Source organism: Trachymyrmex cornetzi, unplaced genomic scaffold (assembly GCF_001594075.2).
Source record: "Trachymyrmex cornetzi isolate Tcor2-1 unplaced genomic scaffold, Tcor1.1 scaffold127, whole genome shotgun sequence".
Taxonomy (NCBI): Eukaryota; Metazoa; Arthropoda; class Insecta; order Hymenoptera; family Formicidae; genus Trachymyrmex; species Trachymyrmex cornetzi.
Genome location: NW_017295839.1, coordinates 1,960,003 through 1,987,973, shown reverse-complemented (window position 1 = coordinate 1,987,973; position 27,971 = coordinate 1,960,003). Strand labels below are relative to the sequence as shown.

The 27,971-nt window shown below is 28.4% G+C and overlaps 1 protein-coding gene across 5 annotated transcripts; it reads left to right on the top strand.

Annotated features, from left to right (window-relative positions):
• Positions 1–290: 290 nt before the first annotated feature.
• On the top strand, positions 291–27,279 carry Klc (kinesin light chain). 5 transcript variants are annotated; one of them, XM_018522097.1, is made up of 8 exons: positions 291–883; positions 10,645–11,011; positions 13,137–13,302; positions 13,584–14,299; positions 18,174–18,377; positions 18,492–18,503; positions 19,199–19,321; positions 19,548–19,797. In XM_018522097.1, the coding sequence occupies exons 2-8, from the start codon at positions 10,670–10,672 to the stop codon at positions 19,698–19,700; spliced, it is 1,716 nt and encodes a 571-aa protein (XP_018377599.1). In that variant the 5' UTR covers positions 291–883; positions 10,645–10,669; the 3' UTR covers positions 19,701–19,797. The 5 variants fall into 5 exon arrangements, with proteins under 5 accessions (XP_018377599.1, XP_018377600.1, XP_018377597.1 ...); XM_018522098.1 differs by lacking the exons at positions 291–883; positions 19,548–19,797 and adding exons at positions 5,099–5,428; positions 26,973–27,279; XM_018522095.1 differs by lacking the exon at positions 291–883 and adding an exon at positions 5,099–5,428.
• Positions 27,280–27,971: the final 692 nt, after the last annotated feature.

The following is a 27,971-nucleotide window of genomic DNA, read 5'->3' as shown; positions in this document are numbered from 1 at the left end:
TATATATGTACACATACATATACATGTAATTATTGTTTATTTTTTGTAACTAAATTTTTTGTACTTTCCCAATCTCATCTCTTTTTCCCCTCTGACGTTCAGCGTTTCAAATTGAATGCAAAAGTAGTATAATATACAAATACAAAAAACAAATTTGCAAATATAAAGAACGGGCTTTAAAAGGCATGAAAGTTGCGAGGTCGAGTAATCGCGTCATGAAAATCAGGCCGTTTGTTCGTGAGTGACTTGTGAGTGCAGTACTCAGTAGTATAGTCTGCGCAGCAGAGGTCGCTGCAATCGCGATTTTATATTCCAACAGAATTATCGCGCGATAATTCCGTACTGTAATTTATCGCGTTTTCCAAAGCATCATTCCGTCCGAATTCTCGGGTGTCGCGTTTCCGCGCGCTTTTCAGTAGCCGGTCGATTCGGTGTTCTTGCTGTAAACTCGTCCTTGCCGGGTATGTAATGCTGCGTGTCGTGGTCTGCGCCCGAACCTCGCCATCTTTGTCTGTCACCGTCGTCGTCGCCGCTGCCGCCGCGAGAACGGTCTCGCAGAACGTGGTCCGGATGCTCGCCGACCGTCGTAGTATTTTCGTCGCGTAAGAACTATCGTGAGTTTCTCCGTTCCAAATCGCGGACGTTTCCAAGATTGATTCTGCGTGAAGATACCGCGGTTTCTCCTTCTCGCGCTTCTCCGGCGTGTCGGTTTGAGAGAAACGGAGAGGCTGGATTCCTTCAGCGAGGAACTTTCGCAGGATCCTTCAAGGATATTTCCGGGACGTCCCAAATTTTTCTTCGGGGCATCCTGGTGGCATCCCTTCGTCAGTGGGATGCTACATTGAAGCGAGCGGTGGCAACCTTGTTTGGACCATTCGCAGGAGTAAGTACGAATTGTTGTGTTGAAGTCTAAATTGTATCGCACAAGAGTTTAATCAGCTGGTACAAGACGCTGCTAGATAAGAGGCGACGCGATTCAATTTATGTCGACGAGTGGTTTGAAGTGGACAATTGAAAAGATATATAAGAATGGTTTCTGTCTAATTATTACACAAATAAACAGATATTGTAGGGTAATAATTTTTAGGAATAAGAATACGTTTCTGTGTGTTTTGATATGAGAAAAGCAATTACGCACCAATTGTTGTAAAAGAGGATTTTTCATACTGAAAGTATCTTAAAATATGCGAACCTGTACTATTTTTACATGATTTATTTTTGTATACTATAATCTGAGGATTTTAGCTTTTAGGAAAGTGTCCCTTCCGATGAATATTTTGCAGTTTCTCTGGTACTAATAATTAATTCTGATTGATATTATTGATAAAAGATCTGTCTGAATACGTCTTGGCAATTCGCAGGTATAACAGGGAAATGTTATCGGCTTAATTTATTTCCGCCGACAGCGGTAGTCGCGGAAGCAGAACAGAAGGTTAGCGACCATGACGTTGACCATCACTGTTTTCGACTACCTTTTCGTATACTTTAAGCAATGTAAAAGTTGCAGAATGTATGACAAAATTTATTAAATTGAACAATTAAAAATTAATTAATCATTCTTTGAAAGATTAATAAAATATGTGTAACAATACGTAAATAATGAAAATAAACGTATGTGCCTCACTAATTCTTGTGAATGGAAAAGCAAACATAAAATAAAAAATATCTGTAAAATATAAGAAAAGTCTATCTTATTTTTTAGATTTATTTCATTTTTTTAGAAGTTTGATAAAAATATTTCGAAGATCTTAAAAAATCCAAATATAAGAATTAAGAAATATTCAACTGTACGTATGTATTTGAAGTTTTTTATTATAGTATTAGTTTAATGTAAAAATACTAATAGCGACAGTAATTTATATAATTTCTATTTCTATATCTATTATTATATACTTCTTCTATTTTTTATCTCAATTACAACATTTAATAATTAATTATACGGAAATCATTAAAATTAATTGATATCAGATTTACAAATTATTATTGAGACGATATATTAAAACTTGTTAAAATTATTTATAATAATATAATATTAATTTATTTCTCATTAGATAATATTTAAAATAAATATGAATATTTTTATTAGACATTTAATTTTTTTGAAAAAGCAAAATTTTCTTAATTGATATTGGCAATTAATAATGAGCCAATAAATTTTTTAAATTTGTTAAACGATTAAATATCAAACAATTTTATTACGTGATCCATCTAATTTATTTTTTTAAAAAGTGAAATTTTATTAATAAATAATTATCAGTAATTATGGATATATAATTTTATCAAATACAAATTATTTATTTATTTATTAGAACTTGAATAATACTTTAGGAAAGCCATTTTGTCGATTATCGTGAAATTATTTCGCTATACAATTCTAAAATCCTTTCTCGTCGGTTCTGAGTGAAACTTAATAAGACTTTTCCTTTCTCCTCATTATTATAGTTGTTTTGCTGTTATTTATTATGCACTTTAATTTTTAATTATTATATATTTTATATATGACTCGATATCTAAGATCATGCTGTATTTATGAAGTAATTTCGTTCTACGTAATAATAGTGAACAAGATATTAATTACTAAAAATCGTTGAATATTGGTTTTTAATAATTTTTCAAATATTGTCAACTTTACAGAAAAACAGCAAGACAAAAATTGCTTATTTTCTTCTCATAAAGTTCTGAGAATTTTTTTTAAATTTTTTTGTACCGCATTTTCTCATGTTGATAAAAATAAGAAAATGCAGTACTAAAAAATTCTGAAAATATTCTTACAGTTCTATGAGAAGAAAATAAATGATTTTTGTCTCTTGCAATTTTTCTGTAAAGTTGATAGTATTTAAGTAAAAAATTATTCAAGACCAATATTTGGCATTTTTTAGTAATTAATATCTTGTTAACTATTGCGAAAATTGCAAAATGGTAAAGGATTTTTCGACTCAGTTTAGTCCACTCTACAAGCGATTGGTCAAAACTTACGGGACATCCTGTATAATTATATATATTAAATATATATATTATTTGCATGGAGAATATTATAATATAAAAATTAATATTGAATATTAATGTTCTCCATAATAAAATATATAACTAATATAAAAAAATATACATATAAATTGATTAGACAGATATATTGGATAATTATATTATTATATTAAATAATGATTGATATATTTACATATCTAGAATAATCTGATATGTTTGGTTATCATCATTAGAACAATTACGATATAGGTAAGTTATAAATGTTTGTTTGTATTTCAAATTATCCATTTAAAGCTCAAATGCAGCCTTATATTATTAAATTTATATTTATGGTTATATAATAATAATAATTATTGGTTTGATAATATTTAATGTTAATTGTCATTTTATAAAACTCTATTATTAAAAAATTTGTTCAGAAAGTATTTTTGTCAAAGGTCTCGAAATTAGATATCTTTATTTTCGAGGAGAAAAAACTGGGAGATCAGCGTCTCTTATCGTCAAATGTTTCTAATCAGATGTTTTTTATTTCAATTGACAAATGATTTTCTTCACTGCATGCACTATTTATTACGAAAAATATCATTAGAGTTTTAATGATCGAATTCACTTGATAATCAAAAATATTCAATCTGTTCTATATTTTGTTACAGTATTTTATTAATTTTGTATTTTATTCTTATGTTTAATTATTTATTATACTATTATTACGCATGTCTGTTGGAACGTTATAAAATATAATAATAATTCTGATTCATTAGTATATTGAAATTATATGGGAAATTATGCAAAAAATATATGGATAGAGCATTAATAAAACAGTAAGTTTTTATTTTTGGACAGTTCGCATTGATGCGATCGATCCCCCGATTAATTATTTAATTAAAGATGTTACGATTATCGAAAAAAATTCTAAGGATTTAAAATTATACATCATTATTACGCAAATGTTTTCTTACATTTGATGATTTTTTTTATAGATTATAGAAATCTTCTGATATGAAATTTCCGTGAGAAAAAAAAGAACAATATTTTTGCATAGCTCTATGCATACAGACATTGCGTTACTCGATAATAGTGCATTACTGGCTCAGTAGTCTGTCGTCATCTCGTGAGTCATCGAATGCCAGTCACAGCTGTATTCTCTAGTAGTCTGGGATTGCAGAAACAGACTGCGTGGAACTTTCTTACCGCTCCGCAGATCTTGAGATTTGCCCTGATTTGCTTTGTATTTGCGCGAAAAATTTTCAAATAAACTTTACATATCAAGTATTAAAAATTCATTAATCACAGGTCATTTATATCTAAATTTTTGTTATCACGATTGTTGACATTTATTATATTAACAATTAATGTATTATTAATAAATAACGTAAGACAAATTCTTTGATGAAGATGGTTAATTATGATTTGTTTTAGTGGATATAATTAGATAATATAACAATTAATAAAATATTCAAGAATGAATGTGTTACTACTATATGACCAAAAATATTTTATTTGATTTTCGTTCACTTTTACTAATGTAAATTAAACTCGGTTAATTTACTTTTTATCTTTTTCTAATGTCCGTTTTTACCAATATAGATTAACTTTAATCCGATTTAATTCAGTTTTTACTCTTTTCTAATTCTTAGAACTGGAAAATGATAAAAAAGTAAGTTAAACCAAGATTAAAATTAATCTACATTGATAGAAATAGATATAATTCTTAGAACTAGAAGAAGATAAAAAGTACAAGTTAAATCGAGATTAAGGTATCTGTGATAGAAATGAACATTTAAGATTGCACATGAATCTTACTTGCATTCCGACTGCGGTGTTACGCCTGTTCTACAATAGGGTTGCAAGTCATAAGTCGTATGAAATTGATCAATCACAGTTGAATATGACAAAAATAATCGCCTATGATTGGTTAATTTCTTACGGCTTATGGCTTGCAACTCTATTGTAGAACAAGCTTTACGGGGATACGATTTGTGGCACCCTCTTTACGTAATCCAGCGTGTATACTCTATACGGAAGAGCATTGTAGCGCAGGCGTTGTGCATTTTCCATCCCCACTGACGCTTTGCACCCTTTCCGAGGTAGGGATGGGGTTGTTACGCGGGGGTGGAAGTCTTCAGTGAGAGACTAAACGTGATACCGCACGGTACGGTCACCGTAGCGATCGAAAGTACAGTGTACATACACCCTCCTTTCCTTCCCCGTAGACGCAACACGCATATTTATGTATATACGCGACGCATATTTGTATACGATCTATATTTTTGTACTAACAATAATATAATTAGATGACTTTTTTGTATCCTGAAATACGTCCAACTGGCAGAATCATTGTGTATATATACACATATATGGTGCATGAAAAGTGGTAGAACCGGCAGAGTCCACCGTTATCGATGGGTAGGACGGATATGTCAAAAACGCTCAATGCTTATAGAATGTGAGTAGACATAAAAAATTTATAATATTCCTCTTCTTCCTTTTTTTGAATAATTTTTCCATAATTTCTCTCGATTACTTGGAGTGACAAAGTCGCTCAGATTTATAATATTGCAATCGTGTCGTGAAATGACGAGTGTATTTTTGAAGAGAGAAAACGTTACTTTTACAAGCCATAATATAGATTTTTTTTGTCCATGCTTGTATAAGCAATTTTCCAAACTCCATAATTTATACATCTGTTTGTTTTAACAGCATTATCTACATTTTACCTCTCTTCGTTCTGTAGAGATCCACGCATTTATTTCATAATAAGTGTAAAAATATAAAAAACCTATTAGAAGCAGACAAATTTATTAATAAATATGGGATTGGCAAAATGGCTGTAGTGATTATGGTTGTATAGAAGGTAACTTCAGTGGCGAATTCGACGGTGAGAGCTGTTGAACGTTTTCAAGATTAGGCTTGACTCTTTGTCAGGTTCAACGATAAGAATCATTCATATCCGATTGCCATGTAACGTACTTAGAAATTGCACCAATTGTCGTCGGTGCCAAGCATCGATCGACGGTTCGCATGGCGCCGCGACGTTATCGTGCTCATCTGCGATAGTTCAGAGCGCAATACTGATATAATTTCTGGAAACATCTTCGAAAATTCATATCTTCTGTTATGAAAAGATTCTTATTAATATTAAGTCATAACATACATGTACACGTATTGTTTATTTAATTTTTAAACCTTAAAACGTCGATCAGTATTATATAGATTTTTATTAAAAATATATTTTGCTTTGTGTTGTTATATCTGGTGCTATAATTCCATATGATAATTCGGTTTTCAATAATTAATTGATGCTAAAGTTCATCTGAGCCTAGGTGTTTTTGAAGATTAGAAAGGTATAATGTTAACATTTATTGATCAATATTGTTTTGTTACGAATTTCTATCATAAACATGTAAGTAAAAGTTTTGTTACAATTAAAATTTTGTGCCAGATTTACTTTAGATTACATTCAAAGAGATATAAATGTTTCAATATGTATGTATATTACGTTTTTAGCATTTCTAAATTGTCATATATTAAATTAATCAGTATTATTAGAAAAATTAGCTCGTGTTAACTATAGCTCATCTAATCTGTCTCTTGTTATATTATATAATAAGAATTTAGAATTTTATACTAATATTGATTAATGTCAGTAATTACAATCCATTACTTTGAATGAAATTTTTTAAATTATTTGAAAGCTCTTTAAATTTGTTTGTGGAAAAAAACATAAAGTAAATACATTTAATGTATTAAAAATTATACAATGAAAGAAATAGATTCAACTTTGATTTTTGAGTGATAAAATTTTCTTTATCTTTTAATTTTTATTATTTTTTTATTTATTTACTATCGGCTCTTAGACATTTGCTTGTATTTGATTTTTGTAATTTGATAATACTTTTGGAAAATAAAAATTATTTTAATTGATAATGAGCGTTACTACACTCCAGTATCGAATTTCTCAGTCTATTGCGTGTTAACATAAACACGTAATGTCGCTGTAGCTTTGGTATTTTTCCTCGTATGAAATAAACTGTTTCGAAGATCGGGAACGATGGCATGTAAAGATAAATTAATTTGAAAATAGAAGTAAGTTAATGGTAAGTCATGGTTACAAACTAGTCTGAAAGTATATTGAATTGAGCAAAACGTTCTTTCTGCGATACTGCATTAATAAAACGAAAGAATAAATTCGATTAGCATTTTATGAGTGCAATAGTCGCACATTAATTAGACTCAAGTGATTTTTTCCCTTTTTTCCATATTTTTTTTTAAAGAAAAACAAAATTTTATATTATTTAGTTCTAAAGTTTTATAAATTTGACTTTTATTTTTAGTCCATTTTATAGATGACCTATAATTTATGTCAGAGTTCAGGATAAAATTCTGTTCATTATTTTATTTGTATATTATAAACATTTGAAAAATTGTAATACGAAAAACAATTAAAGAGTCAAAATATATTTATATGTATATATAAATACAAATATAAAAGTACACAAATACATCAAAATATATACGTGACATATAAAAATATAAATAGAATCAACAGTTTTATTCCGAAAGCTGATGTAAATTATAGATCATCTTAAGTGGACTTTATCTGTATGTACTTTTTATATATATTATATTTTAGTATATACTGAATTTGAAGCTTAAAATTAGATTGGATATGTAATTTAATCCATTTCTTATCCTTTTATGTTTATATTTATATTCTTATTCATTCTTTCTTTCTACATTCTTTATAACTGTAGTCATCGATCTTATCACGTTATTCTTCCTTTTTTTATCTACTGATCTTTTTCTTTTTATTCTATAACTTCTGATAATTTTCAATGACCCTGAGGTGCTTTATATACATTCCTATATAATATTTGTAGAATATTTGCTTTTTTAAAATAATGTTTGAATAATTCGTTAATTTTTCTTTGATTAAAATTTTATCCAGACTTGCAATAAAAGGTATAACTTAAAAAAAATAAAAATACGTATTTTTGCATTTTTTTTCATTGCCCTTTAGCTATTTAATTACAATTGCTATAAATTAGAAATAATTGTATATTGACATAAACTTGTTGATGCGATTTTTTTATTTATAATATTAAAAGGATTAACGTGTCATGAATATATTATAAGCGTGTAAATGTAAAAGATGGTTAGGTAGCAGAAAACAGTTCAGAGCGTATAGTAGCTATAAAGAAAACGATTATGCACAGGTAAATAATTTTATTCACTTTTCCGATTTTCCACTCCTTACTAGCCTATCCTACAAAACTTGTCATAGAATTTTTTTTTAATTGTTTCTAAGGCTTCGAATTATGATCGTTAATTTCTTCTTTATACATATGTTTCAATTTATGGTTTATGCATCAGTTGGCCGATTAATCCAGAGATATAAATTCAAGGCAGATTACTTAGGTTGGTCTCTCTCTCTCTTTCTCTCTCTCTCTCTCTCTCTCTCCATCTTTTATTGCCATTATTTTGAATTAAGGTCGTACTGATTGCAACTGGTTGAATAGCGGAAGTATTGGGATCAGACAAATGATCTTGTTGTGAGGTCACTAGACCTGTTTTACTGACCTTGGGTTGTTAGGGGAGGTCAAGGTTTATGAGTGCGTGAAAATTTAACTTCGTCTGAGAGAACAGTAGAGATATAACTATATCATGTATCATTTGAATTGATGTATCTGTTTGATTAGAATACTTCTTAATTGTCATTCCATAATAAATATATTTAAGATAGTTTTCCAAATGGACTATATAGTTCAACAAATCGGCAATAAATGGCAAATTGATTAAAGCTATAGAGATATTGTACGCGATTAAAAAGATTATTTAATTAGCTTTTCATAGTCTTACATCGAAATACCAAATTCGAAAGCATTGTCTAATAATACACATCATATACGATACGTGCCATATCGATTACAATAAAGTGTTACACAATTGATCTTCAGGAAAAGGTGGTCTCTCTTGGCCAGTATCGATTATGCAGCAGCGACGCGATCGTTCTTCTTCACCATCGAATTTCTAGTCGCGCTACGGTTCTACAGGCTGATTCATAAAAAATACCGTGTAATAAGAAAACTCAATGTTTTATATAATTGAAGAGAAATTTTAAACAGAAAATTTTATATGAAATCTTGATATTTGAAGTAATATTATTAGACTAAATATTTGATATTTCAATTATTATATTGAAAAATATAGGCGAAATTTCTTGGTATTGTAGAGCGATTCATAAAACCGTGACTATCGGAATTCGAATTTTGAGGAAATCTAAAATTATAAGTTTTTGGATGATCGACGAGAGATTTTTAACGACTGCAAAGCTATGAAATATGTTTAAATTGTTGCTTATATTTAGTTCGCGTGTCTTTCTAGCGTTATTTATATAAAATTTTAAACATTCTTTTATCTAAGTTTTCTATATATTGATATGATATACTATTGATTAGTTAGAAGTGTACTCTATATTGATATTTTAAAACTTATTTTCTACATTTTTAATGTTTATTGAATTATGTTTATTGAACGTTTATTGTGATATTATTATTATGACATATCCACATAAAAAATTACATTTTTGTTACATTAATATTTTGTACGTCAAAGAGTTCCTTCAGAATTACAAAGTGATCTGTCATTAGCTGATATCTTGCAACATTTATAAGATTTTTATCATAGCCTTTCTACAATATTTTGCAAATTTCTTTTTCTTTTACTTTTTTTTCAATAATGTTATACATATTTTTCATTTTAAATATAGAATATGGTATAGGAGAAGCGAAAAGAAAGAAATGTGCCATTGTCTGTAATTTCTAATGGAATTTGTCGTGTTGGCCTTTACTGTTATTATATATGTTTATATTGTTTTTCTTAATATTTAATTATTCATTTATATATATATATATATATATATATATACAATATATTTATTTAAGTTTATCCAAATGTCTAAAGCTAAGTAGTTAGAAACGAGAAATACTGAAATAAGAAAGAATACAATTAGAAAATAATCTATAATGTAAGAGAGAGTAATATATTGAGATATGTCTCCGAATGAATCGCTCTGTATATGTATTCGATTCTGTCAGAATCGCGAGAGCGCCGCGATACCGCGATGCGCCGGCGTCAAAATATTGAGCCGACAGTACCGCGAGTTAGACCAGCACGTAGACAGCTTCAACGCAGCCCTGAAGACATGGGGTAAGTCCTCTCTCTTCGTCCTCGTCTTTCGTTTTGCTCGCGACTTGCCCCGATCGAGTGTCGATCGCGTGCTCGAGTTATCATTATAACGATTCTCCTGCCCTCGGGATTTATGAGACCCTGCACTTTCGGCCTTCAACTTCCTTCTCTGCGACGGAAGCGCCTTGGTGCTCGTCGGCCATTTTGCAAAAATATAATATGTATATGAATATTTGATATTTTATTATAAGGTATACACCTAAATGCGTAGGATGAAATATTTTATATATTGACATTTTTTCGTAAAAATTAATTGCTATTTATTCTTTAAAACACAAAAATTAACTGTATATATGTATCATATAATTGACTATTTATATTTTTCAACAGAACATTTATACATTTTCTATAAAAAAAGAAAGAAATCTTTTTGTTTTGCAAATATAAGTTTCCCTCCTTTGTTTCTATTTTCAGTAAAAAAATTGAGAACATAGGCAGAATGACGGCGATGACGCAGGAGGAAATTGTGGCTGGAGCACGGACCGTCGCACAAGGTCTGGAGGCTCTCCGAGTCGAACACGGTGGTCTGCTACAAGGCCTGCAGTCTCAGGACGCACCTGCCGCTCGGGATAAGGCTAGTCTGCTTTCTAAAATCATCGAGATGATTGACCTGGGCCTAGGCGAAGCGCAAGTGATGCAAGCGTTAGCGAGTCATCTGCAGATGGTGGAAGCAGAAAAGCAGAAACTAAGGACGCAGGTGAAGAGGCTGTGCCAGGAGAACGCTTGGCTTAGGGACGAGCTAGCCGGCACACAACAGAAGTTGCAAGCGAGTGAGCAAGCTGTAAGTTACTTTCAACGTTATTAATCCTAATTCATTAACGTAACATGATTTTATTAAGTGAAAATCGACTGATGAGATTAAACACACATAAGTGAAAAATACCATATTCGGTTAAGACGGTTCTTCATGCCTAATAATATTTCTTATGAATTTAATCGTGAATTTAATCTTAAAACACAGTTCTAAACCAAAGCTGGAGCCGTAATATCACAAATTAATTGACAAGCAATTTAATGTTGTTGATGCAAATAAGCATTTTAGAAAGCTGTTAATAATTTGATGTTAATATTAATTTAATGCTGCACATTAATTTAATGTTATATACAGGGTGTCTCTGCATACAGTGCCAAAACTGCTATAGCAGCTTCAGCACATGAAAATAAGTCGAAAATATCTAAGAAACATGTATCCGATTCTGAATAATTTCGAAGTTACGGGGTATTGGCACTATAATTTGATGTTAAGATATTTCGCAATAAATTATTTAGTTTTCAAAATACTTATTAACATTAAATTATTAACAGCTTTCTAAGATGCTTATTTACATCAAGAATATTAAATTGCTTGTCAATTAATTTATAATATTACTATTTCAGTTTCGGTTTAGGATTGTATTTTAAGGTCGACAAATAATCAACGCACAGTTTACTTGAACTGGAAATTGTATAAATTCACAAGAAATATTATTAGGTACGAAAAATTATCTTGACCGGATATGGTATTTTTGTTCATATATGATAATGATTTTATGTGGATATATGTATAATAAAAATAATTTAAGTTGAAATTCTAAGAATTTTTTTTTATAAATTTTAGCGTTTTAATCTTATTTTTAATATATTAGTAATATATTATCTATTAGCCTCAAATATACATATATAAATGTGTTAAAAACATTAATGTTTTCTAGAAAAAAACTTCAATTTGTTTGAAACTTAATTCGGAATACAATTAAATATATTTTGATGTTTTTTTTTCTTTAACTTGTAAAAAACAAATTTTGTAAATTATTTCATATCTTTTACCTAGTCTTGGAATTTCACAGTATTTAAATAGAGAATAAAATATATTTGTTTAATGAAATACTTTATACAATTTATTCTACTTTTCGAACACTTTTTTCAAAAATTTATGTGATCGAAAACGTGCGGAGAGTGTTTAAATTTGAATTGAGCATTTATTAATTACCGTGCTTGGTGATGATATTCAATGCATTGATGCCACCGCGGTGTTCAAGCCATCACTTATAAGTCAAACAAAAATGACCCACGATAACAAATCGTTTCAAACAAAGCACATAACAATCTTCTTTTAAGGGAAACAAATCGATAAACTCGAAACGTGTCGATTTCTCTGTAAAGCTGGATTCTTTCAAGTTCGTATCAGACTATAGATGAAGATTGAGATTAGATTTAAATTTAACCAATTAGAAGAAAGAAAACGAATATCAAATTTAATGAATTTTTTTGATTAGTCAAATTTCAATTCAATCTTAATCTTATCCATAACCTGATGCGGCTACTGTTGCGTATCAGAATATCATATGTCGTGCACGACGAAATGCGTAAACGGATGGTCGGAAGGTTCGGACACCTACGCGCATCCACACATATTTCGTGGCGGCTATGTTCATAAAAAGTCGTCAAGCAACGAGCGCGGCAATACAAAGGATCTCCGGCGCCTGTGATCCTGGCGGAAAATACCGCACTTATCGCTTTGTCTTCGTCGTTCTCTCTAATCCATCGACAGCTAATCGGAAGGCAGACCGAGGTAATTCGGGGGTCGCAATCGTGGAGAGCCGGACATTTCGGACAGTAATAAGTAGGACGGGCAGTTGCGTACATAGATACCGTGCGTTTATTACACTCTCGAACACTGAATAAGAAATTATTTAAATGACAGTTTTTAGTGATTAATCATAGATATTTTGTGTTTATGATTTACAAGAATTATCATACTTGACATTTTCGACAAGCTTCTTCGCACAGAAACAAGGAAAATTTTAGTAATAATCATAAAAATATTAGTAATTGAAAAAACCCTTTTTTATTAATAATTTTTTTATTATAACAGTTTGTTATTTTAGTCAGTTGCAAATTTATTACATTTGCAATGTATTTCGCAGGTTGCTCAATTAGAAGAAGAAAAGAGACATTTAGACTTTATGGCCAGTATGCGACAATACGATCCGGATCCATCAACAGAAGATGAAAATGCTAAGGATCGACCAAAGGACGATCCTGTGGTGGATCTTTTTCCTGATGATGATACGGACGATCGCAACAGCAAATGTAAGTCTTTCTATCTTTGAATTATCTCAAAATTCGAAAATTTCTGAAATTGAAAATTTTATAAAAATTAATACTAAAATTAATAATATTTACAGTAATGCAAGTAATTTAAGTTAATAACAAGTAAAAAATTATAAACGAATAATAATAATTGCGATTTAACTAAATTTTTTTAATTATCCAAATTAAATTTTTTAATTATTACTTTTAAATGCAAAATAGAACTTCATAAGTATTGCATGGCTATTTCTTCAACAAAGATTTCTATTGTATTTTTCAAGCTATATCTCCGACTCCGCCCTCGCAGTTTGCTCAGCAAGTCAATGCTGGTTATGAGATACCGGCACGCTTGCGCACACTGCACAACCTGGTGATCCAATATGCGAGTCAAGGCCGTTATGAAGTGGCGGTTCCTCTGTGTAAACAAGCTTTGGAAGATCTAGAAAAAACCTCTGGTCATGATCATCCTGACGTGGCAACCATGCTTAATATCCTCGCTCTCGTATATCGAGACCAGAACAAATATAAAGAAGCTGCGAATCTTCTGAACGACGCTCTAGCGATTCGAGAAAAGACGTTAGGTGAAAATCACCCCGCGGTAGCGGCAACGTTGAACAACCTCGCAGTGCTATATGGAAAACGAGGAAAATATAAGGAGGCTGAACCCCTATGCAAACGAGCACTAGAGATCCGCGAGAAGGTACTAGGTCGCGATCATCCGGATGTAGCAAAGCAATTAAATAATCTGGCACTTCTGTGCCAGAATCAAGGCAAGTACGAAGAGGTGGAGCGTTATTATCAGCGAGCACTGGAGATCTATGAGGTTAAGTTGGGGCCAGATGATCCAAACGTCGCTAAAACGAAAAACAATCTAGCATCTTGTTATTTAAAACAAGGAAAATACAAGGATGCCGAGGTGTTATATAAGCAGGTGCTCACTAGAGCGCATGAGAGAGAATTTGGCGCCATCGATGGTGACAACAAACCGATTTGGCAGGTACGAAATAGTGAATCACAATCCATATTGAATGCTTAATGCCTATATAGAAGCTGCGGACAAGAAATTTTTGAACCAGTTTTGAAAATCTTTCCAGAAGATAAAAATGTGGTAGCTCGAAGTTCCTAAAGAATTATATAAAAAAAAGAGATGATTTATTCACTGTAATTTCCTTCAAAATAATTCCTTTTAGAATAATGTAATAATTGCTCAAATATTTGTAATATGGAGATTTGTTCCTAATATGTGCTATTTATATAAAGACAAAGATTTCTGGAATATTTTATTTACAAATGTATCTATTTAATTTTAAATAAATACATTTGTGTGATAATTTTAGTAATTAAATAATATAATTATGATATATATATATATATAAAATTTTGAACTATAATATTTGTTGTAATTAAAAGTAATAAATAATTACAGGATTTAAAATTAATGATTATTGAAAAATAAAGTATTTTTATATAGCAATTTTCATACATACTGTCACTGATGAGGTACTATTAAAGACATCCGGTCTTACGAAAGTTCGCGTGACTGTGTTAAAATGTAATTAAGAGTAAGAAACTGGTATAGTATTAATTTTATGATTAATTAATTTTGTAGATACGTGCAGTATACTTTTAAATTCTAAATATTCGATTTTTATTTAAAATTAATGTAACTTTAATATTATTGTCTGAATTTGATTATTATTAATAGGAATGATAACTGTAGAGAAAAAAATTGGAATTTTGCGGCATTATAAGATAATATAGCATTACAAGTATGTATACTTATTTATGCAACATTTATGTAATGAAAAAATCAAAAATTTAATATTGTATTATTCAAATATTTGTGTTAAATCGTAAATTTTTTATATTAATTGTCGATAATATCATCGTTCTTCAATTATCCCGAGACTCCCTGGGCCTTAATGATTGTCACAAAAATTTACCCAGGACCGACCGTCTTTAATAATTATCTCGTTGGTGATACTGTAATACAAGAAAATAAAAGTAGGAGAAACTGTTTTGCCTACGTATATTTTTATTTTCATTACAATTTTTTTTATTTAAAAATTTTTTAAATAGTGGATATTTATATAACTTAAAAAAAGTTACTTTTAGAAATATAATATTTTACCGTTTTGACACCATCGTTTTTAACAATTCCACTTCATTCAATAGCATTGCAGTCTAAATCAGAACTGGTCTTCTTTGGAAATGAGGTTTTGAAACAATAATTTTTCCGGAATTAAGCCAGTATTCATAGTTTATACTTATATTTAAGACTGTCTTAAGTGCAGACTTAAAATGTCATCAACCAATCAGAGAGTCGTATTAACATCTTAAGATGGTTTTAAAATAAGAATAGACTATGAATACCGGCCTTGGATTGTTAGACTAATGTCCAACTCTCTAACCTGGGGGATTGATGCATATATTAACTGATATATAGGACCTACAGTGTTTAATGCCGGCTCCGAATAATGGCAAATACAGTCTCGGTGGTTTGCCATTGCTTTCCAAGAAGTAGTGATCAAATTACATTTTTGTGTTCTGGGTGAATTTGAATCCTGGATCTCCGGCATAGAGAGCAACTACGTACGTTCTACGCAATGATTGACACGTTTTTAACAATTGATTTATAAATTGTTCATAAATGCAAAGTATAATTACGCCTAGGAACAATGTACATATGTTATACCTGAGGACACAAAATTAAACGTTTTGTATGAAAGAAACAACTTTAACTTTATTGAAATCTGCTATATAATTATACATTCAACACTGACAATAATTATTTTAATAACAGATTTTTTGTAAGATTTTAAGACGAAAATTTTAATACGAAAATGTCGAAACTATAATAATTTTTAAATGGAAAGAGTTTAAAGATATTACGAATGAGAGATGGCTAAAATTTTGCGAGTTAAAGAATGGTAAGGTAATCAGTGATAAATTCTACGAACTTCAGGCCTTCGATAATAATGAATTATTGTATAAATATGAGTTTTGTGTTAAGAAATTGTTTCCGTTTATTCGTAACGAATTTATTGTAAAAATAGATCGAAAGATTTAGGTACCACGTGCTGATTAGAACATATATATTTTATAATAAATAGGTTTTACAAATGTATTTAATATTATGATTATTTAGGAAATGTATGTAAAACTATCTGCTACTTGGGTTAATTATAATCTGGAGATGTCTTATAAACCATATTGGAACAAATTATTATTAAATAAAATCAAAGGAGATACAATTTACTATTTGTTTAAGATGATTACATAAATCATGTTCAAGGTATCTTCTTCTTTATAACAAATGTGGGAAAAACCAAAAAAGAACTGAACAAAAAATGTAAAATTTTTTCAAAAAATTTTTTGAAAAATATATTTGAATTTTATTTTGTCGTTGACAATAAGTACTTTTTAAAACATTAAAAGTTATTACAAATTTTTTTCAAAAAATTTTCTAAAAAACGTTATAGAATAAAATTGATTTTACTATTGTAATATTTCTGTTTTTCTTAATTTTAATCTCCTCTTTGTTATATACTTATAAAGAGTATGTATAACAAGAATGAAATAATATATAATTTTGATTTTATTATTGATTTTGAACATATATCAGTTATATGTGAGGCGCGTGTTTATCTAAAGTATTCTACAGATCTTTTTCTATTTAAAATATCTTTAACTATTACTTTCATATTCATTTTATTTAGATTCAATATTGTGTTCTTTGCTTTAGTGCATTGTAATAATCTACGCAAAAAGGATAAAGATAAAAATAAAAATATTCAGCATTGTCCTGCACATGTTGAAAGTGTCTCGAACTACATGTCCCTAGATATAACACTTCAGTTTAATTACCTATGCAAAAAAGATATAAATACAAATGTACCAGCGTCACTTGAAGATGTTAAAGTGTCCCCAAGTATACATCCCTACACAAAAAAAGACTATTCTTAAATCAACCATAATATATATAAGCAAAAATATTATAATCTTGTTTCAAAGATATCAATCTTGATTTGATTGAATTTGTATTGATATAAGATTTTTAATTGAGCAAGTCTTGAATTAAGTGCAAAGTAATACTTGCATCAAAATAAATTTAATCAAATCAAGATTGATATTTTTTTGAAAAGAACATTTTTGCTTATATATGAATATATTATGGTTGATTTAAGAATAGTCTTTTTTCTGTATAGGAACAACAATTGAACAGAAACAAAAATGCAATGTTTTAAATATATTAAGTAATAGTTGAACTTATATAGAATCTCTTATGGTATATTTGAATGTCTCAAAAAATTGGAGAAAAAAATTATTAACAGAAAAAAAATATAAAGAAAGTTTCGTGAAACAAACTTTTGTCGATAGAAGTTAAACGGCCGCACAAAAGAAGTAATTTAAATTAAAATCAAATAACAACTGAAGTAATATAACTGAATTGCCAACATTAGAAATCTCGTTATTCTTAAAAAAATAATCAGTCTAGACAACATCCCTAGGTATAATCATTTCTCTATAAAAGATAATTTATATCTTTTATTACATTAATTAGAGATACATAGCTTAAATATGCTTTCTCATTCAACATTGTTTCTAAGACAGAAATATTTATTCATAATGATAATTTAATAATAAAGTTATTAAAAGTAAAAATAACCAATAAAAGAAAGTATAAGATAAAAGATTAATTTGTTGAAAAAAAAAGATAAGTAGCACTATTATAGATTTATATTTTATATTATCTATTTGCAAATCTATACACACATAAATCATATAATTTTAAATTTTATCGAATTCTTGATGAAATTTTTTGAAATTTATTTAATCGTTTTTTGATCATCTTGTGATTTCTGTTTTAGGTGGCCGAAGAAAGAGAGGAAAATAAGCATAGAAACAAGGAAAACACACCATATGGCGAATATGGCGGTTGGCACAAGGCTGCGAAAGTGGATTCTCCTACCGTTACTACTACTTTAAAGAATCTCGGTGCTCTTTATCGAAGACAGGGTAAATACGAAGCTGCTGAAACGCTCGAAGATTGCGCCTTGAGATCTCGAAGAGAGGTAGATAATATTTGTATTAACTCTTTTGATCAAGAATATACAAGAATACAAGAATTAGTACGTATAATTGCAAATAATATAACTAACAATATTTCTTACATTTCTCGCACGCAGCACGTGCAACAAGTGAGTAAAAGTTTCTTAGCACTGTTCTAGAATCTTGCATGATTTTTGCACATTGCAAAGTTACACAAAATTCATTTTCTTTGTCTACGTTTAAAATATTCTTTTTTAAATATTTTTTAATTCTAATTTTAATTTGAATTAATATAATGTTAATTGATTGCCATATAATAATTAATATATATAATTAATATATGAGCAAAATTTCTTGATTGTTTCTTCAAGTCATATCTATAATTCATGCACAAATAATATTTTAACAATTATACAATATTACAACAACAATTATAAAATAAAGAGGCCTGTCATTAAGAGAGAAAAATTTTTTTATTTACTTGGAACAAATTTATGGTTTGAGACATTGGTAGTCAAAATGTTAAATAATAGATTACTCTTTTCAGCTAGACTCCTTGCACAATTCATTTTTTCTTCTCTCTCTTTAACGTGAAAAGAAAAAGAAGAAATATTAATTGTGCAAAAAGTTCAACTTAACCAGGCCTTTAAATGTTTAGATCAAATATTAGAATCATATAATAAATTTGCAAATTAAAACTAATAACAAATACATTTGATATACGTAATACATATATGAAAAAAAATATATACCATTAAAAATAGTATAAAAATTAAAATTTGATTTAATTAGTTACAATAATATGCACTTGTAAAATAATTTGGTTTTATTTTTCTTCTTGCAGGCATTAGAGCTAGTGAGTAAGGCACGGGTGGTACAGACACTGTTAGGCGATGACAAAAGTTCTACCAGACGTGGCTCACGATCCAGTCTGGCTAATAGCGAACATGAACAAAGTCATGAAGAGGTGAGTTTTTTTTCTGTCGTTTGTCATTTCGACGTATAAATTAGCCGTATGCACTTCCGCATGTTATGCAGTAGCTGACACAAACACTTATAGCCGTCTACTATCCTTTTCTTCTTTCTTTTTGTTCTTTTTTTCGTTTCGTCGTCCGTCACGTCCGGCACAACCTGATCTGACCGAATCTCATCGGCGACCGCACTCGCACGCATACGAACGCAATCGAACGCAGGTGAACAGTTCGCTGCCATTGGTGCAAAGGGCGCTACATGAAGGACAGTCAGCGGCGAGCAGTGGCCAGCACCAACATGATGCTAGTCCTAACAAACCCGGGTTTAAAAATAAGATCTTCCAAGCTTTTGGCATTCACTCGTCATCTACATAAGCCGGGTGGATTCCATTTTCCGTTTCTTGTTAGCTTCTATTCCGCTTTATTGATTCGTTAAATCCGTTCTCTTCAGCTGCGTATCCTGTATTTTTTCTAACAAGTTTTATCTATCCTCTTTTACTCTATAATGCTTTCTTATAACATTTGTTTCATCTTAAATGCAGAATACATACATACATACGTACGTACATATGTGTGTGTGTGTATATATGTGTATATATATATATATATGTGTATATATATATATATATATGTGTATATATATATATATATATATAACGTACTGTAGCTAAAGAGAACAGATATATTTTACCGTGCTCTTATTCGTTTATCGATGATTTTTTAAGTACGACGTCACTGAATAGATAGATGTATTTCTAGGGTGAGCGAAGACTCTAAAATATATTCTTTTAGAATGATAATCTATAAACAATTCATATCTCAATCGATTAATTTCTATCTTTTGGTATCACAAAATAGAAAACTAGAAAACTTAATATTATAAAATTAAAATGAAAGTCTGGTAAAATTAAAATTAATTGGTCAAATTTGAATAAAATATTAAAATTAAAAATATTAAAATGAAGTATTAACAAGATTTATTTAGTCTCTGTATTCACAATTATTTTATAATCTCTTAAATGAAATAACTCGTTGTTGCTTTTTTATACAAATTATGAAAGAACGTATCAAGAAAAATATTGAAATTAGAGTGTGGAAAGTGTGTCAATTTATATGTGGCGTAAAAACATAGTATTGCGTAATGCATATCTAACAATAAGTACATGTCCTGAATGTGCTCCGAATAGAACACATCTAACTATCATGTGATAAAGCGTGACGTAAATATACCCTTTCAAGTGAACCACTCAGTGTAGAATTATATGCAGGATTCTCCTTAAATCATCGATTAGAACATTGATGATTTATTTTAAGAACTTTATTCATTCAAGATAGTTTATAATTATATTTGACACACATTTTATTATACACTTTGTAAGGCTATTTATCGTCATTTCCTAAGATGAGTAGAAAATTTCAGCAATTTTTTTTAGAAAAACAACAAAGTATTAGCGTTTGATATGGTATTTCTCTTTATTCATTATAGACGCAAATTAAAAACTTTTTTACGTGTTTTAGTATTATATATAATTACAGGGTGTATATAAATCATCGTTTTAATTGGAACACCTTGTTTATATTGCATTTACGTGAGATTCATTTTTCAGATAAAGGTTTACTCACTTACATCGTAAATGTAAGAAATAACTGGACCAGCTAATCTGTCATTTTATGCAAAATGTAGATGACAAATATAAAAACGATAAAGAAATATTAAATAACATAATATTGTAAATATACAAAAATGTTACGTTAATTGAAAATGTAAAGATTTTTAACTATGAAAAACGTTAAGAAATTTAAACTCGTATTATTAAAATATACGAATATTTTTTTATATAAGAATATTTTACATCAAATCGAACCGAAAAATGCGTGTTTTTTGCTCTTTCTGAAATTTTTTATTCTTATACATAATGTTGAGATATGTATTTTTGTCAAGTTTTAACGCTATAACCATAATACTTTTTGAGATATGGAATTTTTTAATTTATGCAAATTTTGAAGTCATGATACGTTTAGAATGCTTTAACTTCAAAACGGTTTAAAATACAGAACTTGACAAATCATTTTAAGGCGGATTTATCACACTTTACGCGTGAATAAACAAATTTTTAAATAACGTATAATTGTTGGAAAATATATATTTAAATATTTAAAAAAAATTTTTTAAGAGGTTAAAGTTATATCGTTTGGAAGTTAAAACGTTCTAAAGATATTCGTAATTTGTGTAAAATTCTCTCACCTTAAAAAACATTATGATTATAGCATTAGAACTTGATAAAAATGCATATTTTAATATTATGTATAAGAATAAAAAATTTCAAAAAAGAATAAAAAATACTTTTTTCTGTTTGATTTGACATAAAAATCATTTATAATATTAAGTTATCTTAGAAATATTAAAATATATTAAATCTATTTTGAAATATGTAGGGTTTCATTATTGCCTTCCAATTTTGAAGCATTTTTACGCATTTTATTAGATATTTATTTACTATGATTATTCATAAAACATTTGAAATTATGTTTTTATTGATGAATCTAGTATATGTTAAAATTTGTACATCTAAAATTGTGTCAATAAGGTAGTATAATCAATATTGATTTGATATCATGTATTCTTTTCTATATTTCTCTTTTTTACGTAGACATTTTATAGCAGGTTCAGTCATTTTCTTATATTCATGATTTACACAAAGAGATCGCAACAATCAAATATATTCGACACGTTGATTTTAACTGAAATAAAAAAATGAATGCAGTTAGAGGAATCGATAAAAACCAAAAAATATATATATATTGATAAGAACTCAAAAATATAAAGAAATCTAAACATAATGAAAAATCATATATTTTATTTATCACGCGTTATGTAGTCTGATTTAAAAACTTTTCTTCGTTTGCCCTAAAATGTGTGTCTATTTCTTCTTTTTTTTTCTTTTTTGCCACAAAATTGATGAAATTACGCACATGTTATTTAAAAGTAGTATTGTGCAAATTGGAACTTTGCTTAACTATATAATACAGTATAGATTCGCAAAGCAAATCCTGAAAAAAAAACTAAATATATTAATGATTAAAAGGCCTGACTAAAATAAGCAAAAGACTATGTAAAAACAATGTTATAAATCTAATAATTATGAAAATATTCCGAATTTTATTCAATTTATTATTACAATTACATGCATGTGTATTTATTACGGTATAAATTGAAATATAAATCGGAATATAATTCATTAAAATTTATCGGAAAATATATTCTAACGTTTTAAATGAAGTCAAAATTGGAATACATCGAGAAATATTGACGATGTATTTTGATTTTTCTTTATTTTATTTTATAAAGAGTTTCTCCAAGTTTGCAATGCAGTAACACACATATATCTCATGTGTCGATAAAAATATTAGATAGCACGAAATATATTTTGTTATATATTTTGCGTTATAAATAAATCGATCTTAAAAATTTATCGCCATATGGCTTTTAGCGGTATCTTAATCGCAATTTATGCGCGGTTCAAAACCAGATTGCAGCAATTTCGATTCTTGAATATATAATATCTTGAAAATATAAGATAAGGTATCTTAAAGATATATTTTATTTACAGCGATAGATATATTTACATAATTGTATAGAGAAAAATATATTTAAAATATAATTTGAACATAGATATATATCGAATGTATTTGAAAACTTTATTAGGAAAAAATGTCAAGTTGAAATTTAAAAAATATATTCGAAATATATTTGAATTATACTTGAAATATATTTAATGGTGGCACAAAATGATGTAGGCGATTTCTCGTAAGATTTCAACGGTGCATGTAAAAAAAGAAAAAATTAATGTTTGTTGATTTCTGCGTTGCGAGATATCAAGAGTATATGATTTTGATTGAAAAAGAGATATGAGTTTTATATGTATATTCTACGAAGCGACATACACAGCACTCTTAATATACACACATTCTTTTTTTAGATAGGATAATTTGTTACATAAATTAATAATTATTTTATTCTCGATTACATTAATAGGTTAAAAATGATGAAGGTAGTGCCTTGAGATTTTAATAAATAATAAATAAATTATTTTCAAACGAAGACTTTAATTTATTCTTAATTTCTTCTCCATTGATATTTTGAAGTCATCACGATTTTTTTTATTATAGTTAGTCTATGAAGAAATGATAATAATAATGTATATAAAACATTTTTTATAATACTTTTAATAATTATGTGTTAAATCAAGATTTAAATTAAGATTAAATTGCTTCTGAAAAAAAGTGTATAATCATACTTAATTTTCTTTGCATATGACATGATGCATAAGTGTATAATATGCAACATACAGTTTCACTTTTCCATAGCTATATACTCTTACATTAATCAATTATTGTTTTTCTATTATACAAGTCTAAAATAAGATCGAAGAATATGAAGTGCTTTACATTTTACAAGTTATTTCATATCTTATTTACATCAAATGTTATACATATCATGGTAAAATATGAAATATTTTGTGAACTATTTACTTTTTGATAATTTTAATTATTTAAATAATTTTACATGAAAAATATTAGGAAAATCGAGTAAGAAAAAAGTATATAATTTCAATAAAGAAAAAAAATTTAGGTTGAAATCTATGTTACATTCTTTGATATACTCTATCTGCAACAAAACTATATTGACCACAAGATATTTCGAAAATACAAACAATTTCTATTTGAAATATTTTTATAAAGTTTATATTTTAGAATTTTGTTAATTATAATAACTTCTAATAATCAATAATAATGCACGCGCGCACTCACACACACACAAAGATTTTGCAATTAAAAGCAAGTATTGTAGACTTTATCTATTTTAGATCTACTTTAGATTATTTATTTTGGAACATCTATGTCTCATGCTATTCCCTTTCAACAAGCTTCTTTAAAGCTTGCGCCAAAAAAAGTTGAAACGCTAGCGCTGCGTCGCCACGCATGCGCAGTGGATCTTCATCTTCATTATGTTTCTTGTTTTCCCGGACAACAATGGCATCATGCTACGTGTATTCTTCCTAATTTTTGAAAGAAAATGGACAATCATTTATCATTTAAAATATCTTTAAGTTTTGAAAACATTCGCGAGAGATCCCCGAGTCCGCCCTTACGGCTACGATTCTTCTAAGGAGAATCTTCGAGATAGATCTTCGAAGCTAAGACGGTCTCGAGCACATTCGCGTGAACGTCGATGGGCGTTATCATGGATCATCCAAAGAACATTCCCTCTTGTCAAAACGAGACATGACTATATTTCTACTCGGACGAAGCATTCGCATAATTATGATCGAACTTCACTTGTAAGTTCGTTTGATGTAATTTTATTTTGAGCTATTTTATTAGTACACGTTTGCCATATCAGTACATATAAAATATATTTATGATGGAATATTTTTTTATTTCTATATATAGTGTGAGAAATTGAACGAAGATAGAACGCGTAATATTTTATTTGTTTAATTAAAGATTCAATTTCACATGTTCCATTAAAATGCGATTAAAGATTAAAGGCAGGTTCTAAAATAAAGAAGTATCCAAGTCCTAATTGTGTTCCAATTTTGTTCGAAAATAATTTTGTCTTAGTCTTGAAATAGATAGGTACGTTTTTAGTGCAAATAGAGCATTTATCTCAAGCTTTTAGGCTTAAAATAGACGTTGAAAATTAGCACTTAGAAAGGACACAAGTCAAGGATTCATAATATTCAAGATTTTTAAAAAATGTTACACTCCGTTAAAATGTAGAAGAGCTTCTTTGATGAGATTTTTGAATAGTCAACGATTAAACCTGAGCAACCAAAAGAGATATTTTAATAGCCAGTACTTTAACACCACTGTTTCTAAAATTATTTTGTGTAAATTATTTTTATTTCATATTGTTTAACATAAAGAGAAATAATTGTTTAATATAATTTAAGGTAAATAAGGTATGTAGTAGTATACCATAAAATTTATATTTTCGAGTGTAGAAAGGGTATGAGTCTAAATTAGAAATCTAAATTTTCAATAGATAAGATTCAGGAATGTTTCAGAAATATTAAATGTCATTAAAATTCTCAAAAATAATTTTCTTAGTTCTTTCACTGAAATGAAAATTAAACAGTTTTTTAATACTGAAAAATTTATTAAATATTACTCGTCCTTTTTTTACACTCATCGATTCAGTTTGTCTCAATTTTAGAATAGATGGATTCTACAATACATTTGATCTAGAACGCCAAAAAGGCATGTAGAAAAAAAATAGAAATTTATGGAACGTGTAACGTAATGTTCGTAATGAATGGAATATTGTGCATTTTTTCGCACGTAAACTTGTGCTTAACTATGAGGTTTATTCTTTGGATCAACTTGCGTTGTCGTTTTTGTTTCGCTTTTGGTTTTTGAGTATTAATTGAGCGGAATCCAAGGTACAAGACGAGGATGACAATGACATAGCGGAGATATATCAATGCCGATGGCGAAAGGATAAATAATAAGGTGCGTATTTTTTTCGTAGAAAAGTACATAGAGATTTTTGTTAAGCACATAATTTAACTGGTTGCGATTATTATTTTTGTTTATTGTTTTTGTTTTTCATTTCTTTCTAAATATTTTATTTCTTTTAAATAAACAAATATCTGGTTAATGTTGAAGGAGCAAGTCGATAAAGATAATACATCTTTTAAAGATATACTTTTTATATAAAGATTAAAAATATATAATCAGATTGTATATTATCGGTTGATTATTCTTATAAATAATCAAATTATTTTATATTGAAAATAAAAGTTATTAGCTTATAATATTTGTATTTAATTTTTTAAAGACATCTCGCTCACTTGCTTCTTCAATTGTTTTCCAATAATTAATAAATGCTTTTGATGTGAATTTCATAAATATAGTGATAATAATAATAAATATAATAATTGTATCGAATATAAGCTTTAAAACAGAATGTGAATACTAATATTAATAACTACATAATTAAGAAAGTTGCAGAAGAAGTAAATGTAAACTTGTATTGTGTGGAATTGCATGCCGAAACAATAATTGTGTATCATAATTGTTTCCATGATTTTTGTGTGCTTGCTATGATGATGAAATATAAATGCTCATTAGTTAATTTAATACTATGCGCTTCTTTCAGAGCACTGTTATTAATATTGTATAAAATATAATTATAAATATCTTGTGTCTTTAATAAAAATAGAATTGACGTCAATATTAATCCACAAATTGTAAGACTATTACAGAAGAATATCATATAAAATGCAGAAAACCATATGAAGTGCGAGAATATTTTTTGTAGGAAAAAAAAAAATTATAAAATTTCTATTAACATAATTATCATTAATTTACATCAAAGTATTATAATATTTTTTTATGTATTGATATAATTAATATTATATTTAAAGTAAAAAAAATATATTACCTTGATTTAGTGATTATACAACATAAGTTATTATTTCTGTATGGATTTATTCATTATAGATATCTAAACTTTAAATTACTGCATTTCTATATTCCTCAATTTTTAGAGTTATATTATCCGTAGAAATAATCGAAGACACAAGATTCTTTTTATTTTTGAAACAGTTAGGCTTAAAACTTGTTGCCATTCTGTTGCAGGACTGGAAGTATGCCTTTCGTGCGAAGTAAAGGAAACGTTCATTGACGAAAACTACTTTACGAGAACTACATTAGACTATAATCTCAATGTGCGAATGATAACAGACGAAAGGAGACTCTGCATTGACGGATGATGATGTTCGGATCGTTTACAACACACATTCCAGTTACTTCTCTCTAACGAAAAATTCACTGTTATGCGAGCTAACTTGTTCTGCTTCTACATTTTTATTCATAATTTCATACGGACAACTTTACTGTTTGGCACGAATTACTATTTACGACGTTTTCATTGTTTCGAACGATTATAAGAATAAATCTGAAAGGTATCGAGTAATCGAAACAAAATTCAAAAGGATCATAATTATTTAAATCGCGTACATTATTTTTGTACTTTTTTTCGATAACGCGCGTTGTCCTAGCTAAATCTGATTAATTTCAATTTTATATTTGTGTGTGATAAAAATACTTCCACACATGCGTTTTTTCTTCTATGATGATATTTTAACTTTTTCAGTTTTAATTGAATGTGTAACTGTTAGATTTACATATATATTTAATTTATATTAATTCGATGATTATCTTAAGAAACAGTTTTTTTTGCGGCATTATAGAAATTTTCTTAAAATTAGTTTTTAAATTTATATTTATATATATAAAAAAAGGATCCCTTAAAAAAGGACCATCCTATAGATCTAGTGTTGCAAATTGTGTTTTAGCAATATTTTATTTTATGTTTTACATGAACTTTAGAAGATTTAAGCGCAAGTTTTTTAGTATGTTTTTTTTTATCAATAGAAGAATCACATTTACAATCAATGATTTACGCAGCTACGTTGTAGCACAAATTGTGAGCGTAAAACTTGTCTATTTGTTTATCAAACAGATCATACAACCATTCGATTAATCTAAGTCAGTTTCTACAATTGCGCTGGATTATATGCTAGTAAATTGTGAAAAATGTGAGTAATGTTTCTCGTAATTTTTTTTTTTTTTTTT